The sequence below is a fragment of the Neomonachus schauinslandi genome, chromosome 1, assembly GCF_002201575.2.
Source record: "Neomonachus schauinslandi chromosome 1, ASM220157v2, whole genome shotgun sequence".
In the NCBI taxonomy this organism is placed as follows: Eukaryota; Metazoa; Chordata; class Mammalia; order Carnivora; family Phocidae; genus Neomonachus; species Neomonachus schauinslandi.
This window is the reverse complement of record NC_058403.1, coordinates 96,901,598-96,919,984: the sequence shown is the minus strand read 5'-3', so window position 1 is coordinate 96,919,984 and position 18,387 is coordinate 96,901,598. Positions and strand designations below refer to the sequence as shown.

The window sequence follows — 18,387 nt, the reverse complement described above, 5'->3', positions numbered from 1 at the left end:
ATTAGGTGATAGCCTCCATGGTTTTGTGTATGTATGCTATTATCTCCCTATACTCTGCTTTCTGGGAAGGGTTTTATGCCATTTTAGGTTTTAATGCTTCTATACTGCTAGTATCTCAGACAACTGAAAGTTCTTTCACCTGTGAGCCTGCTGAAAGACAAATCTCCATTATTCAGAGATACTAATTTCTGTCACTTTATGCACAAGTTTCTCCCTTGGCTTGGGTTTCCTGAATTAAAATCCTACACTGAAACTGCCTTTTAAATGTCAATCATAGTAAGAGAAACTGTATAGACACTGTTATACAGTGTTTTCTTGAAAAGCCTTAACCTATCTTCCTGCAATGGTGCTGCTCACAGTGGATTCATAATAATTTATTTACAGAACAAACGCAGAGGGGTTTATATGCTGGCTGACACTTCTTGTTGCATTTGGTTAAAAGCTTCAGAGTAAGTAAAGGGTTGTTGCAGTAAAATTCAAGAACAAACCAACTGGTTGTCCAAGGTGGGACAAAGTGGTCCATGGGATCTTTTCAGATGACTGGAGCCTGTCATTTAAGGCAGGTTGCAGGTATTCTATAAACAAAATTATGTTTTCCTAATTATTGGTTTCATCAAGAGTATCTCTAAAGAGTCTTTAATGCTGTTGAAGAGGCATCATCCTGTTTTTTCATATTTCAGATGGTTCTACATGAAAAGGAGGCTCAAATGATTCAGAAAAACATAATGGATTCTGGAAGAATGGCACCTGAAACAAAGATGGTGGCGTAGAATGGAATGTCTGCTCATTCGCCTATCATTTGTGGTGGGTTTTTTTTGTTTTTTTGTTTTGTTTTTTTTTTGTTTTTTTCCTGCATCATAGGATGAGGGAAGAACTCTAAAGCAAAGATGTCCATTTACAGCAGCACTGAAGTGATATCAGAACTGCCTTGCTTTGTATAATAAATTCTCTCTCTAATCAGCTGAAGCTGATAAAGTAGCCTGAAACTTGAATGAGTGAGCACGACAGACCATCCTGGATCTGACTCTGAACATCCTTATGACCAATGAACAATGGGACACACTTTAACCAACAATCTACAGACCTATATACTAAATACTTTGTCCTATCCTGAGTGTGGGGTTTTCAATAATTAATTAACATAATCAACATGCACTGACCTTTTCTGAAACTTAAAATCTCTGACTTCTCCCCATTAATGAACTACTTGTTTAATTTATTCAATGGATGTGTTTAGTTGCCATGCCAGTTAGTAAATGTAGCTTTGTAATTTTTTAAATTATAAAAATAATATCATTTATCTGCAGAAAGTATAACAATTTCTTTCCTGGAATTAAACAATTTCTCTATTAAAATCCTAGTATTTCTGGGTCCAAGACAAGAATTCCCCTATCCCAGCTGGTATATGACTTCTGACTTTAGACTTCTGCTCATCTGCATGTTTTACTTTTCAGTTACAGGAAGAGTAATTTACAGATGTACACCTTTGGGAGAGTCAGGGAGTGAGGGCTGAGGAAGGGCAAGAGTTGAAAGAATGAAGACAGGAGTTTGAGGACTAGGAATGTACATATTTAAAAAAAATAAAAACAGAAATAATTATATTCTTTTACATTTTGTCTCTTGGGAGCAACATTTTGTTGTAGTCATTAGGTGTTTCAAAGTGACCAAGCCTTTTACTTTAAGATTCCCTCTTGCCTTCATATAAAAAACAAAGGGAACCAATTATTTTGTTTGTTTTAATATCCCATGTTGACATTAAATTCATAAATTACTTATAGTATTGTAAATTAGTGTCCAGTGTTTCAAGACCTAGTTCCTTTTAAAAAGATACCTTTTTATGAGTGGTAATGAAAATACACAACTAAAAGTAGAATATGGGTATTTTTAAGGAGAAAAATTCATAAAGTTACTCAGGAAAGAGAGTTTGAAGCTGCAAATCATTTTAATATGCATATAATTAATTGTCAAACTTTATATTGTGAAATTTAATTAAACGTGTTCTAGACATTTGGGTTTTGAAATGCTAGGTACAATACTAAGTGGAAGATGTGAGGAATCGATATTATCCTTCTGGCATTTTTGTTTCAGCTGTATAATAGCTTTCTTACTGGGTATGTAAGAGAGCTACTGATATTTTTACCTTGATCTACAGGAAAATGAACATTCTATAAAGGGTAAATCTATTAATTAGAGACCCGCACAGCTTTCTTTCTTGCTAGTATAATCGTTAAATTGATTTTTCCAGTCCATCATGTAATTGTTCCAGCGATAGAATCCTGCTCTCCATTCTCGTTCTGCTTCATCAATGTTTCCTGTAAAACATGGAATAAGTTGTATTAATCTAAATTTTAATCTGTTTACATTAATTGAAAAATAATTTTGATCACAGATGCCGTTTTCTCCAAGTTCACTGCACAGTAATTTTTATTTTTCATTATTTATTATCAGCTTCTTTCACTACCTGGAAAGCTTTTAATAGAATTTTATACATTATATGAAAATGCAAATTATATATATGTATAAATTGCATATACCATAAAAATGTGAAAATGAATCAATATATTACATCTAATTATATCATATAACATATATTTACTTAAGTTTCTAAGAAGATATATAGATATTATCTTTTCCTGAACTCCTATGCATAACAGAAATCTTATTTAATGCATCTCATTTACATATATAATTATATAGCAGGCTTACTTCTGATGAAAATATTTATATATATTTATTAATGCCTAAGGGTAACTTTGTAATTGACACTCCATGTAAATTTTACTCTCACTCTGTATCGGTGTACTTTAATTCCAAACAATGCATAATCATTGCAAGCAGTTAATGGAAGCTACTACATGAAAGCAGTTTATTAATTGCTTTGCAAATTAGAAAGATGACTAAGACAATCTCTGCTTTCCAGTAGTTTGCAAAGTGTATGCATGTGTCAGAGGAGGGGAGTGTTTATGCCAGAAGCAATGTGAGGCAATGAACCAAAAATGGTCTATGTACTACAAACACCTTGAAATTCTCATTTATTTGAGAATGTATTACACTAAAGAGTAAGGTTTGTGAAGAACAGAAACTCTTAAATTACAAACCTCTAAAATCATGTATCTATGTTCCTAATATAAATACATATGATAAAGCTAGAAGATGGTTTAAATTATTTAAGTCTATTAGTATTTTCCACATTTGTAGTTCTCTTACTTCTTAAACTTTTAGGATGCTGTGCTCTAGTCACTGAATTAAAAAACAACATTTTACGTTATTTCAGCTATCCTGAAAATAAGGACTTGACAGTTTTTTTAAATATATACTTTACAGTTAGGAATTTTTAAAATTAATTAAAATTCTATAAGATACTAATTTGGAGAAGATAGTTCATGTGATCTTACTACTTTATACATGAAAATGTGTCTTCTTTTCATTCATACTATTAACAATGGAGCACATTCAGTGATTCATTTTAAGTTTATATGAAAATCAAAATATTTAAAACATTTATACAGCTATTAAAATATCCCCTGTAATTTCAGATATATGTAAGTTTGAAATGTTCATACTGCTTGGACTTTGGACAAATATTTGAGAACATATACAAAAATGTCCCATTTTAAAAATGGCTTTTAGAAGGTCAATGACTGTAATTATTTTGTGAATACTAGAACTTTTCTAAAAAACATTAAATGTGAAAGACATTAAATATCACACCAAATGATGCACTCTTTTGGTATCTTTTCATAATTAAATGCTTTTTTAAATGTTATGCCAAGTAAGGGCTCTAAAGTTCAGAAAGAATAAACTTTTTGATATAACAAGTAAGTGATGGTACTCTACCACTTACCCATGAATTTTAATACTCAGAGAAAAGGTCTTAGATTTGATTTTCCTTTCTTGTGCATAGAATGATACCAAATTCATTGATTCATATAAATGTAAATTTATTTCCTTGTGTATCATAATCAAACACTATACAATTTAGTGTATTGAAATACTTTGCTTTTTAGTGTACAAATGCTTTGTAGACCTGAGTAATTTTTTCTTTAATAATGCTGAACTTTGATTGAGACAGTAAAATATGAAACATTTGATTATTTTCCAATACAATCCGGAACTGAATATACCATAGTGAAAAGATAACAAAAATTTTGAGTCCCATGACATAAATCAAAGCCAAACTTAGAAGTTTTTTTTTTTCTTCCCCCTACTTCTCTTTCTCCAAACTGGAATACTACTTAAGTGAATATAGACTTATTATCTGTGAGATGTAGATCTATTTGTTTTGTAGTTAACAAGGTACTACAAAGTGAAAAAAAGGACATTATATATAGGCTTTGGAGTGACATGGGTTAAATTCCAGCTTGACCACTTACTATATTAGTGACATAGAAAAAATTCTTAACTTTTAAAATTAGTTTTCCAACTATAAATGGGGTGGATGATCACTATTTTGCAGTGCTACTGTGAAGGATAAATCAACTGGTGTGTATATTATGAAATCAAACTCTATACACCTATTGGGAACTCCACTAATGAATTTACTGCCCTCTTACAAAAATTTATTCTTAACTTTGCTCCCTATTGAATCCATGTACAGCTAGATCGATACCAGTAGTTCATAAATATATTGACACAACTTTTCAGGACTTTTGTGATCTTTGATTTGTCCACATTGTTGGCTCATTTGGAAAAAAGAAAAAGTCAAGCTTTCTTCCCAACAGAAAGAATAATACTAATAAGGCTACTTTTTGTCTTGTCGATGAAAAAAGAGTGAGAGCAATATTTCACCAGAGCAGAGTCTATTTAATCAAGTCTGAGGCGTTGAGAAAGAATATAGGAGAAGTGAGTCTACTCAAAATTATTCATGGGGTAAAGTTAGAAGAAAAGATTAAATTGGATATTGAATTGTGTTAATCATTATAATAAAAAATAATACATGTACTTTGAGATTTTGTTGAAAATCTCTTTTGTTCCCATTACTTGCTTATTTTCCTGTTTGTTACACAATTATTAAAGTTTCCGAGGAATGCATAATTCCTTATGGGGCAGATCAGAAACCCATTAGTTGTCCTGTTACAATTCTGAGTGTGGGATGAGAGTGAACTACAACTACTACTGTAGAGTGAACTACTCTAAACTCAGGTGAAGCCTGGTGAAGACCACATACAAGTGTACCCATTCCACCGCACTTCGCTGTATTGGGCTTTGCAGATACTGCATTTTTTATAAATTGAAAGTTGGTGGCCACCCCACATCAAGTAAGTCTATCCACACAATTTTTCCGACAGCATTTGCTCACTTCATGTCTCTGTGTCACATTTTGGTAATTCTTGCAGTATTTCAATCTTTTCATTGTTATTATATTTGAATTGCTGCAATCTCCTGATAAAACTTTAAAGGATGAAGAGTTGCTTCCTTTGGACAAACAATGAAATGGTTTCTTGAGCTGGAATCTACTCTTGGTGAATATGCTGTGAAGATTGTTGAAATGCCAACAGAGAATTTAAAATATTACATAAACTCTGTTGATAAGGCAGAAGTAGAGTTTAAAAGGATTGACCCCAGTTTTGAAAGTTCTACTGTGGCTCAAATGCTATCAAACAGTATCACATGCCACAGAAAAATCATTTGTGAAAGGAAGAGTCACTCAATGTGTGAATTTCATTGTTGTCTTATTTGAAGAAATTGCCATAGCCACATCAGCCTCCAGCAACCATCAGCCCTGATCAGTCAGCAGCCATGAACATTTGAGGCAAGATCCTCCACTGGCAAAAAGATTATGACTCACTGAAAGCTCAGATGATGGTTAGTGTTTTTAGCAATAGATGTGTTCAAAATTAAGATGTGTTCATTATTTTTTTAGACATAATGCTGCTACACACTTAATAGACTATAGCATCATGTAAATATAACCTTTATATGCATTGGGAAACCAAAAAACTCATTGACTCAGGATATTGTGACACTTGCTTTAACTGTGGCGGTCTGGAACCAAACTGGCAATGTCTTCAATGTATGCCTGTATTTTTAAGATGAAACAAAGCAAAAACTACTGGATCTAATATTTTTCTTCATTGGGAGGATTTGAAGGTCAAAGTAAATTTACTCTTCCACTTTTAGTGAGAAATACTGATATCTTATTGACATTGAATGGGTCATTTCTTTCTTTTTCTTTCTTTTTTCAAACAATTGTGAAATATTTTGTTCAGTTACATTTTCTAGTGAAAATTTTGAGTTTGAGAACATTTAAAACAAATATTGCACATTTTTTTTCCTGCAGGTGCACACACTAATAGCCCAGGCATATGCTGAAGTATAGTCTAAATGTTAAGTGCCAGAATTCCTGTGTTTAAACAGGTCTTAAGGATCATTTTATTTGAGAACATTTATTGTGCAAATGTAAACTACTGCTCAAGTGGTACTTATAAAAGCTCATTGGGTTTCCATCATGAGTGAGGTAAACATTTCTACCTTTAAGAAACCCAGTCAATAATTTTCCTTTATATGTAGAGCTGCTTTTTTTTTTTTTTAAAGATTTTATTTATTTGAGAGAGAGAATGAGAGACAGAGAGCATGAGAGGGAAGAGGGTAGAGGGAGAAGCAGACCTCCTGCTGAGCAGGGAGCCCGATGTGGGACTCGATCCCCGGACTCCAGGATCATGACCTGAGCCGAAGGCAGTCGCTTAACCAACTGAGCCACCCAGGCACCTGTAGAGCTGCTTTTTTAAAAAACATAATATTTCCATAGGAACTTCAGCCCAGGTCATGTGAATAACCCCAATTTTCAAAATATCGAATACTGACATGTGTGAGGTTTTGCACCTTGAAATACACAAAATATGGTAAGAACATGTGTTCTTAATCTTTTTAATCCCCTACATTATTCATTTGCTAAACCTAAAAACATATAACTTCAAACTGGTTCTGTTTAAATGTAAAACATTTTTGATTATTAATGAGGATATTGATGTTACAACAATCTTTTTTTTTTTGTAAAGATTTTATTTATTTATATGACAGAGAGAGACACAGTGAGAGAGGGAACACAAGCAGGGGCAGGGTGAGAAGGAGAAGCAGGCTTCCCGCAGAGCAGGGAGCCCAATGCGGGGCTCCATCCCAGGACCCTGGTATCATGACCTGAGCCGAAGGCAGCCGCTTAACAACTGAGCCACCAGGCTCCCCGTGTTACAACAATCCTATCATGCATTTACTTTACATTTTATAAAATATATTTAATATAATCTTTTTGGGGGGAATTATCTGAAAAAATGCTAAAGCATAAAATTATGTTTTTAAGGTGCTTTGGAACAATCCCAGAGCACGGTACTAATTCAGAGCCAGGCCTGCTATTTCCATACAGCTCAGTGTTGCTCAAACTAGAAAGTGATTCCTCACTGCATAGGAAGGCGTGGCAGCTAGCCAAAAACTTAGGAGTTTGTTTATTCAACATGCTTTATAGCAGTTGAGTATTTAGAGATAGAGATTATGAAGTACATCTTCAAAAACTGCTGATACTTAAATTTTATTCTATCAACAAAGAAATAGCAACAGACCACAGAAGCTCAAACCAGAACAGGTCAGTTTGGCTTGTAATAAGTTAGTCATTTAAAATCCTCCCCACCCCTTCTCATTGTCCCTCAATTGCGACCTTCTCATTTAAAGATATTTTAAGTAAAGATTAAGAACGTGTAGTCTGTGTTATGTTAAATGGTACCTCTTTTGGTCTCTTGGCAGATTAAACACATTACCCCATTGTTATTCACACCCCGAGGACACAAGGGCAGCTCTGTAGCTTTGCCAAGGGATGAAGAAACCCATCTCTGGGTATATATTATGTCACAGAACATTTGGTAATACACAGAGCACTGGTATATCAGAAACATCTCCCAAACAGATGGAGTAGATAATTATAATTTTGGTGAGTAATGTCTGATAATTAAAAAGCATATTAAACAATCAAAAACAGCTCTAAGATGTCCATGTTTGCCTGAAACTAACCCCCAACCTCTCTAAACAGGAAACTAAAGCATCTACTCTATTGTAATATCTAACATGGCCCCCAAATTACAGAGTATTATGATGAACAGAGTGGTAAAGTCTAAGGAAACTGTGCAGCAATACATCTGATGGTTGAAAGTCAATTACTTTTACTTGAAAAATCAAGGTCTGAGGAGTCACATGGATTAGAAACAGCTGGGCATTTTAAAACTGGCAAGTGAATGAGATATGTATGTCATTTTCCTCACAGAAGAGGCGATCATTCAAGCTGCTCCTTCAAGTTAATTTAAATATTTTCTTACTAATGAATTTTGAAATAACACTAAAATTTGAACCAATTTTCCTAGTATTTCCTTATATAAACTTAAGGAATCCCTTCCTAAAGATTAGTTAACTAAACTACTGTCTGTTTATTGGATTGTGTTATATATGTATGTGCTCATGAGCTCATGTGCTCTAAGCTCAAAATATTTAGAAATATTTGGATTGTGTTTTTAAATATTTAAATTCTGGAGTATTTTTCCTCCCTTAGAAATCAAGAGTTCTATTTATCAATAAATTTGTTTTTACCTCCTTTGAGTATAAATTATATTCATTCTATATTTTATTAATTATATTTTTAGTTCTATACATTGCTTATTTTATGTTTATTTATTCATTTATCCATTAATTAACTCCACAAAGATGAGCTGAATAGGCAAGTAGTGCCCTATTTTAGTTCCATTATGAGGTTTTATGTTCCTCTAAGGGAAAAATCTCTACTTTAGTTTCTTTATTTTACTACTAAAGTGCTGCTCATGTAGTAAGCCCTCAAATATCTAAACTTGCTGGAAAAAAAGTTGTGAAAGTAATGTACTCACTGGAATCAAGTAATTGTAAATTCACAGATTAACACCATCACTGTGCCTTGGATAGGCTACCTTTTCTCCCTTTTACATAATCCACAACCAATTATTTGACCAAATACTAGAAAAACACACACCTGTCATTTCCAAGACTTTGGGAAAAAATAGTGTCCAGAATCGGCATTGTTGAGCATGTAGTTTAGCGTATACTCTTGGTGACTCTGTATTCAAGGTTAAATACTTTTGGTCTGTGTTTTTGAAGGCAGGCCATCTTGTGCTATTGTTCTGGTTTCCATCTGGATTTCTAAAAAATTAAAGAGAGACATTATAGTTCTACTGAAATCATTGTTAAAGAGAATAGTGTGCTCAAAAACCAACAACAGCTTTTAAATGTCAGAAAAAATGTGGATTTGTTTTGATGATGTCAAGTAAAAATGAACTGGGTGGAATATTTTCAGCAACTTGAAACTCTAAATTAAAAGTGTAGGAATTAAAATTTAAAGAAAAACTTTTACATGCATTTCTGCTTAATATACAGGGAGAAAACATTTTTTTAAATTTCAAGAATGCTAATGTTTTCTTCACACTTAAACATGCTCGAAGGGGCAATGTTCCTTTTGTCTCCTTTTCTTCCTTTACCTCAGACTCAATCTTATCACAGTGAACATTAGTACATTTCTGCTCAGTATCTTGCATCATGTCATTCTATTTGTTCTTGTCATTACTGCCTGAGTTTGTGACTGATTACACATCCTATTATGCAATAACTTCATTACTGTAGTAAACATCCTTCGGTCTCACTTTTAAGTTGATCTTACATTCTTGTAGATCTGCCCACCGATGAAAAATGTTTCAATAATTCCCCAACGGGTTCAGATAAATTTAACAAACCTGGTGCCACCCATATTTCCAAGCTTACTCTCACTTAGTCTTCCCATGAGCTAACCAACAGGAATTAGAGGCAGTTTCTTAGGAATTCCCTCCTCTATTTCACCGCCTTGCCTTTGTCCCAGCTGTCAAGTTTGGAATCCCTTCATTTCCCAAGGGCATGGGCTAGGACAATTCAGATTCCCTTTCTCATCTTCTCTTTTTGTGCCGATATTTCCCATATCTTTCACTGTGATTTTTACATCAATAACAGTTGATTCTATTTTTTTAGAAATGTATAGTTGGGGGTTTGTTTACACCTTTGTAGCACTCAGTAATATGGTCTTAACTAGATCACACAAACACAAACTCAAAGAGTAAACATTTTGCAAGTGGCTCCAAGTAGTCACTGGTGATTCTATAGATTTCCCTTTAATATTTTTTTTAAATTTTTTTATTCTTATGTTAATCCCCATACATTACATCATTAGTTTTAGAAGTAGTGTTCCATGATTCATTGTTTGTGCATAACACCCAGTGCTCCATGCAGAATGTGCCCTCCTCAATACCCATCACCAGGCTAACCCATCCTCCCACCCCCCTCCCCTCTAGAACCCTCAGTTTGTTTTTCAGAGTCCATCGTTTCTCATGGTTCGTCTACCCCTCCGATTTCCCCCACTTCATTCTTCTCCTCCTGCTACCTTCTTCTTCTTCTTCTTTTTTTTTTCTTAACATATATTGCATTATTTGTTTCAGAGGTACAGATCTGATATTCAACAGTCTTGCACAATTCACAGCGCTTACCAGAGTACATACCCTCCCCAGTGTCTATCACCCAGTCACCCCATCCCTCCCACCCCACCCCCGTCCCTTTAATATATTTTATGCTATGATTATGAGATAGACATTGCTCTAGGATCTGGAAATACAAATAAACATGGGAAATATAGTTTCCCCCAGGGAATTTACAAGGAAGACCATTCATGAAAAAAAAGAACCAATATATGGTAGCCTAAACCAAACATAAACAAAGGGACACAAATTGTCAGAGGAGGGAATCATCACTGCATGTTTGAAAAGAAATTACCTGAAGGAAATAGCTTCTAGCTGAAGTAAGGAGAATAAATAAGGAACTGAACGAGAAAGTGAAATTGGGAAAGCTAGAGAAAGGGAACAGAATTGGGGTGCCTGGATGGTTCAGTTGGTTAAGCAACTGCCTTCGGCTCAGGTCATGATCCCAGAGTCCCGGGATTGAGTCCTGCATGGGGCACCCTACTCAGCAGGGAGTCTGCTTCTCCCTCTGGCCCTCCCCCTTCTTGTTCTCTCTCTCAAATAAATAAATAAAATCTTTAAAAAAAGAAAGGGAACAGAAATAACATTGTTCTAAATAATGAGTGTTCGGGGCGCCTGGGTGGCTCAGTCGCTAAGTGTCTGCCTTCGGCTCAGGTCATGATCTCAGGGTCCTGGGATCGAGCCCCGCATCGGGCTCCCTGCTGGCCGAGAAGCCTGCTTCTCCCTCGCCCACTCCCCCTGCTTGTGTTCCCTCTCTTGCTGTGTCTCTCTCTGTCAAATAAATAAATAAAATCTTTAAAAATAAATAAATAAATAAATAATGAGTGTTCATCTTAGGGCAAAACACAATGAAAAAACTAGTTTTCTTGGAATACAGGATAGAGGAGATCCTATTAGAGTGATAGCTTTAGGATATTAGTGTTAATCATATTAAGATCTGACAGCCTAGGAAAATGGTTTAGACTGTTACTGTAGGCCTTTACTACTCTTGAGGGATTTTTGACTAAATGGCTTATTTTGAACATAACATTTTAGAAATACTGACCTGGAGGTTATCCAGAATAACCAAGAAATTTATAAAGTAGTCACAGGTACTTTTATCATAAACAAAGACTAAAGTGATAAGGATAAGTAATTCATTCCTCTCTCTTGGATTCATTCTACCTTAAGTAAAAGCATGTAAGAAAACTCCAGTTGAACTTTTCTAAAAGTTCAGTGCGCAAATTTCTTCATCATTCAAATAGCTCTGTAGATTGGTAACAAATAGAAAGTTGGGAGCAGGAACAGCAGTACAAGATTTCTTTTGGCCACAAGTCTGTGAACCCAGTAGATTTTGGAAAGAGAAGCAGGCATTCACTGAGCATGGTTGTCTAGAGCAGATTTTGCCATCAAGAACTTGTATCCTTTTATCATAGAAGCAGACATATTCAACCATGAATTCAGGAGCTTTGGAGATAAATAGTTTCTTGAGGGACTAGTTGATTTTATGTAGGAATTGGATGATTAAAAAGAATTATTAATAACCAGAGTTATTCAAGGTAAACCAATATCATAACAGGATTGAAACCTCCTGCTTCAGGGTATTATTTGAGAGACGTCATGAGGAAAATTTCTCCAGATCACAGATGGCACACTTGTCTGGGTGAATTATGTAGTCTTTTCCCTTTCTTTTAAAGGTTTAGAAACTTACAAGTACAGCTGCTGGAGGCTGGATATTAAACCAGGAGAACAATTGGTCTGATTCGGTACAGCAATTCTTATGTTCCTAAATTGCCCACTTTCCTTCTAATTCCACTCTAATTAACTTATGGCACCATTTTAACTGCTCATTCATTTCTGGCTTCTGCAAATGGTGACTTGAACAAAGCTGCCTCGTACTTGAGTTCAAGAGCAAAGCCCTACTGGCACGGCCCATGTTCATTTGACAAACTTTGTCCTATGAAATAGCTCATGACATTCCAAAATGCAATCCAGAGATAATAAAATTCCTTTGCCTATGGATATAGATACAGTTTTCAAAAAGTGATTGAAATAGCTATTGAAGTGATGGAGCATTTTACTGTATAATCTGAAGGAATCTTCAAAGAATTTAAAACTTAACAAGAGATATAATTCTCTTTCTATCTGTATCAATTAAAGACTGTGAAATACAACACATTTTCCAGATATGCAATTCTGAAACACTATATAATTTTAATCTCAGAATTATAAGGTATATTTAAACATCTTGGCTCTTGTTATTTTTCAAAAGTATTTCCTGTTCTCATCATAAAATGAAGACTGAAGCGATAATACCTAAAATTTTCCATGAAATAGAAAAATCTCTGCTCTACTTTTACTGTGAGATTTGTGTTCTACTTTGTGGTATACAGAAGTGGTCTAAAGATCATCCATCATTACACTTTTCCTTTTATGTAGGTTTGAAAAGTTTAAGACATAGCTTATTTAACCAAAAAGGCAGAATATTTTCCTAACATCTGTATTTCAGAAAATTACTGCTTGTCATTGATATTTGAGCACAGATTTGAGATCTTATTTTATGAACAGATTTATAAAAAACACATTAATTGACTCAGGATGCCTGATATGAAGAAGTAGTATGCATTCAGCTCCATGCGTCAAGTTTTCTTGGGATTATAAATCCCAGGATTGCCCATCAGTCCTAACATAGGAATTAAGATTCTTTTTGATTAAGAATTCAGAGACAGTGATGTCTAAGAAAGCTATACAATGATTTTAAAGTGAATATGTTTCAGTGTGCCTTACAATCTAATAAAATAAAGCCATAATTAGTAGTTGTAAATTGGAAGGCTAGCTGAAATATTCTACTGTCCTGAGAGGGCAAAGGGAATACAGATTATGTTGGATAATTTCTTAGATATACAAATATTCATAGCTTTATTTATTCATTTATTTTTTTTTAAGTTTTTTTATTTATTTGACAGAGAGAGACACAACGAGAGAGGGAACACAAGCAGGGGGAGTGGGAGAGGGAGAAGCAGGCCTCCCGCAGAGCAGGGAGCCTGATGCGGGGCTCGATCCCAGGATCCTGGGATCACGACCTGAGCCGAAGGCAGATGCTCAACGACTGAGCCACCCAGGCGCCCCAAATATTCATAGATCTATATTCTATGTAAAGTCACTTGAATAAAATTGTATTTTAATTTAAGGAATAGAGGAGCTATAAGAGAATCTGAATTTAGCAAAACAAAATTCATCTATTCATTCAACAAGTATTAATTGAGTGCATACTATGTCAGGCTTATTTAAGTCACAGAAAATCAACAAAGACAAAAATAGAAATATTTGCCTATTGCAGTTTTCTTACTTTGAGGAAGAGAGACAATAAATAAGACAAAGAAGGAAAATATATAATAGCTGCTAGAGAGGGGACAGTGGTGAAGGAGTGTATAATCATTTCATTGGCCTTTGTCCATAATTCCTGCAAGGTAACCTCTAAATCTTTGGAATTTTGCACTGTACCTGTTTATGCTAACAAGGTGACTCATGGTGGGCACCTGATGGCTTTTACTTAAGGTCTGACTCAGGGTGGGCCTGCTCACACTGATAATCTTGTGGAAGGAAGGCCATGCCAGAAAGACCAACCATGTGATTAGAAGGGTGGGACTTTGGGGCACCTGGGTGGCTCAGTCATTAAGCGTCTGCCTTCGGCTCAGGTCATGATCCCAGGGCCCTGGGATCGAGCCCCGCATCGGGCTCCCTGCTTAGCGGGAAACCTGCTTCTCCCTCTCCCACTTCCCTTGCTTGTGTTCCCTCTCTGGCTGTGTCTCTTTCTGTCAAATAAATAAATAAAATCTTTAAAAAAAAAAAAAGAAGAAGGGTGGGACTTTGAGTCAGGTGATAACCTGACCTCCAGGAAGGGGAGTGGTGTAAAGATTGAGTTCAACCACAAAGGCTAATAAATTAATCGATTATGCCTATATAATGAAACTACAATAACACTCTGGATCTCAAGCTCAGGTGAGTTTCCTTGGGCTAGCAATACTCCATGTGCACATTGCCATAATTAATGCCTTGAAGGTAATGCGTCTCTGAGGTTACAGAAGCTTTACCTTTGGAATCCTGTGAGTATCAGATCCTGTTTATGTATCTCTTCTTTTGATGGGTTCTTTTTTTTTTTTAAGATTTTATTTATTTATTTTTGCGAGAGAGAGCATGAGTATGGGGAGGGGCACAGGGAGAGGAGGCTCCCCACTGAGGAAGGAGCCTGATGTGGGACTCCATCCCAGGATCCTGGAATCATGACCTGAGCCGAAGGCAGACACTTAATTGACTGAGCCACCCAGGCACCCAGACGGGTTCTGATACATGTATCCTTTTATTATATAAAAATTGCAATTGTATTTATAGCACCTTCCTGAGTTCTGTGAGTTATTCGAGGGCATGATTTAATCTGAGGAAGTCCTTAGGGATCTCAAATTTGCAGCCAGCTAGTCTGAAGTGACGGTGACCCTGGTGACCTTGAACTTGCAACTGGTGTCAGAAATCTCGAGCCAACTTTGGGGCACCTGGGTGGCTCAGTCAATTAAGTGTCTGACTCTTGGTTTTGGCTCAGGTCATCAAGCCCCATGTCGGGCTCGGCACTCAGTGTGGAGTCTGCTTGTCTTTCTCCCTCTGTTCCTCCTCCTGTCCTCTCTCTCTTTCCCCCTCTCTCTCTCATGAATAAATAAACCCTTTTTTTTTTTTTTTTTAAAGAAAGAAATCTTGAGCCAACTTGGAAATCTGAAGGCCTGAGCCCTTAACCTTGATTTTGGCTACCTCTGGGTAAGGAAACAGAAATATTTGAGAGGAAAGGAACTTTTAAGTGGAGACTTGAAGGAAGAGAGGAGTGATCTATACAGTGTTTTGTAGGAAGAGCATTTCAGCAGAAGGAATAGACAGCACAGGCTATTAAGACGGATGAGCATCTGGGGTTTTCCAAGAAAACTGAGTGAGAGAGTGTGGCTAGAGTGGAGCCAGCCAAGGAGGGAGTAGTCTGAGGCATGGTTGGAGAGGTGACAGGAGGCCACATTATTTAGTGACCTGTAGGTCCTTGTAAGGTTTTTATGTCTACTCTGAATGAGAGAAGAAGTAATTGGAGGGTTTGCACAAAGAAAGGACAAGATCTCACTTAATATTTTTTAAAAAGATCATCTGGCTGGAATTCTGGGAATAGTCTACAGAGACTCCAAGTTCAGAAGCAGGGAGACCAGCTAGGAGACTACGGGAATAATTTAGGTGAGAGATGATGGTTGTTTGAACCAGGGAGGTAGTAGTAGAAATTGAGAGAAGTAGTTAGATCTTGAATGTATTTTGAAGGTAGACAGTGCCCTTGCAATTAGCCAATGGAGTAGTAATAGAGAAAAGGCAAGGATGACACTAAGGATTCTGGCCTGAGAAACTGGAAAGATGAATGGAGTTGCCATTACTGAGATAGAAACTGCTGCAAGAGGATGTTTGAAGAAAAGTATTGAGAATTTAGTTCTTCATATATGAAATTTGAGATCCAAATACAGATTGGAAGTAGGCAGTTGGAATTTAGTGGTTAATCTTTATTTTCCTGAGGGAATCTCTGCCTTCTCTAATGTAGTATTCCCCAGGAATACCAAAATTGTGACTCACTTTCCAAATTTCAATACAGGAATGACATTTAAAAATATACACATAGCAATAAATTAATTCATAGGATATACAGCACCTGTCCCTTCCCAGATTGTATCTCCTTGTTCTATGCTCATCCTACTATCTCTTCAGACAGGCCTTCTTTGCTGGCTCCACTAAAATAGCCAGTCTTGATTTCCTCATATTTCAAAATTTTAAGTTTTCATTTAAATTCTAATTAGTTGTTAATTTCAGGTATATAATATAGTGATTCAAAACTTGCATACCTCACCTGGTGCTCATCACAGCAAGTGCCCTCCTTGATCCCCATCACCTATTTCACCCATCCCCCCACTCACCTCCCCTCTGGTAACCAGCAGTTTGTTCTCTAGAGTCAGGAGTCTTGTTTCTTGGTTTGCCTACCTCTCTCTTTTTTTTCCCCCTTTGTTCATACGTTTGTTTCTTAAGTTCAACATATGAATGAAATCATCTGGTATTTATCTTTCTCTGTCTGACTTATTTCACTTAGCATAATAATTTCTAGCTCCATCCATGTTGTTGCCAATGGCAAAATTTCATATTTTTAATGGCTGAGTAATATTCAAAATTGATTTTAACTGTAAAGTTTCCTTTTCCCTCATTACAGAGTGCTATGGTCTGAATGATTGTGTGCTCCCGAAATAAGGTGATGATATTAGGAGCCGGAGCCCTTGGGAGATGCTTCAGCCATAAGGGCAGGCCCTCATGAATGGGATTGGTGCCTTTATCAAAGAGGCTTCAGAGGGATCCTTTGTCCCTTCCACCATGTGAGGACACAGTGAAAAGGAGCTGGCTATCGGTTAGGAAGAGGGTCCTCACCAGAAGATGACTATGCTATAGTGACTGAATTTTGGACCTCTAGTCTCCAGAATTGTGAACAATAAATTTCTGTTGTTTATAAACTACCACATCTGTGGTATTTTGTTATAGCAGCCAGAATGGACTAAGACAGAAGGTAAGCTCCATGCAAATCATCATTTGGTTGCTTTGTTTACAACCGTGTCTGATTCATAGTATTGTGGAACTATGCCTGACTCATAGTATTTAGGCAAGAAATATGAATAGAAAAATAAGAAATATCACAACTGATAGCTCAAGTTATCTCATTTTCCTTTAATTATAGTAAATATTCATATTTAAAAACTACCACCACATGGGAAATTATATTTCAAAGATGGCCTTTTCTCCAATTTTAGTAAAATCAGTATTTGGAGCCCCAAATAATATGAAATTCTTCTTCAAATTAGTTTTTAAATAAGGCTGTAAGAAACTGTGGGATAGTTTTAACATGTGCCTTACGTGTGAACTATTTTTTACCATGATAGTTTAACATTTAAATAAAATAATTGATAAGATAGTGTAAACTTGTGCCTAGAAGGTTGACATTTGAAAAGGGAGATGTGCAGGTTTAGTATTCTTAGAAAAAAATTAGAAACCAATTGAGCAAAATTGAGCAAAAAGGAAAATAAAAAGGAGACATTTATTTAGTATCATGATTAGTAGTGATAGCAGCAGTAAAAATTTCACAAGTTGCTTCCATTATTTTGACATATTTATATAAAGAACAAAGCAATTTTCATATAGTAAACAAATTTTCTCTTCATATTTAAGTATATGATGATGAACATGAATTCATAATATAATCTGTTTCAGAAAAATATGAAGACACAGGTGAAACAGTGACGCTAATAAATAGCAAAGGATAAATAAAATACTGTTTCTCTCAAGATCATGGTCTCTGCTTCATTTTGTATACAGGAAACTCCTTAGGATAAATATAGACATTAAATACATTTTGAAGTTGTTTTTGATTACTTCTAGAGGAATTTTCCGTGACTATAATATATTTATAAATTTGAATCAAGTGCCATTGCTGATTTCCTTTAATTAAGTGTTCTAAAATCTATTCAATCTTTAAAACCTACCCAAAGATAGCTTTCTTAAATTAAATAAATTAATTGTACATTTATTCTTAATTATATAACCAACTAAATAGCCACTGAATTCTATTCAAGCAACTTAGTATTAATTCATGAATGCATTCCCAATAATGCAATCATACTGGGTCCATTTTAACCTATAAGGCTATATCCTAGGTTGATTGATTAGTTTTATAAAACAGGAGGAAACAGAGAGGGAGACAAACCATGAGAGACTCTGGACTCTGGGAAACAAATTGAAGGTTACAGAAGGGAGGGGCCTGGGGGGCTGGGGTAACTGGGTGGTGGGTATTAAGGAGGGCACA

The 18,387-nt window shown here is 35.6% G+C and overlaps 1 protein-coding gene across 1 annotated transcript in view; it reads right to left on the bottom strand.

Annotated features, from left to right (window-relative positions):
• Positions 1-1,923: 1,923 nt before the first annotated feature.
• Positions 1,924-18,387, bottom strand: part of BCHE (butyrylcholinesterase) — a 62,019-nt gene continuing 45,555 nt past the window's right edge. The window contains exons 3-4 of the mRNA XM_021702621.1: positions 8,981-9,147; positions 1,924-2,312 (exon numbers count right to left, since the gene is read on the bottom strand). Of these exons, the coding sequence (XP_021558296.1) occupies positions 2,188-2,312; positions 8,981-9,147 (292 nt within the window). The 3' untranslated portion in view covers positions 1,924-2,187. The remainder of the gene's footprint in view (positions 2,313-8,980; positions 9,148-18,387) is intronic.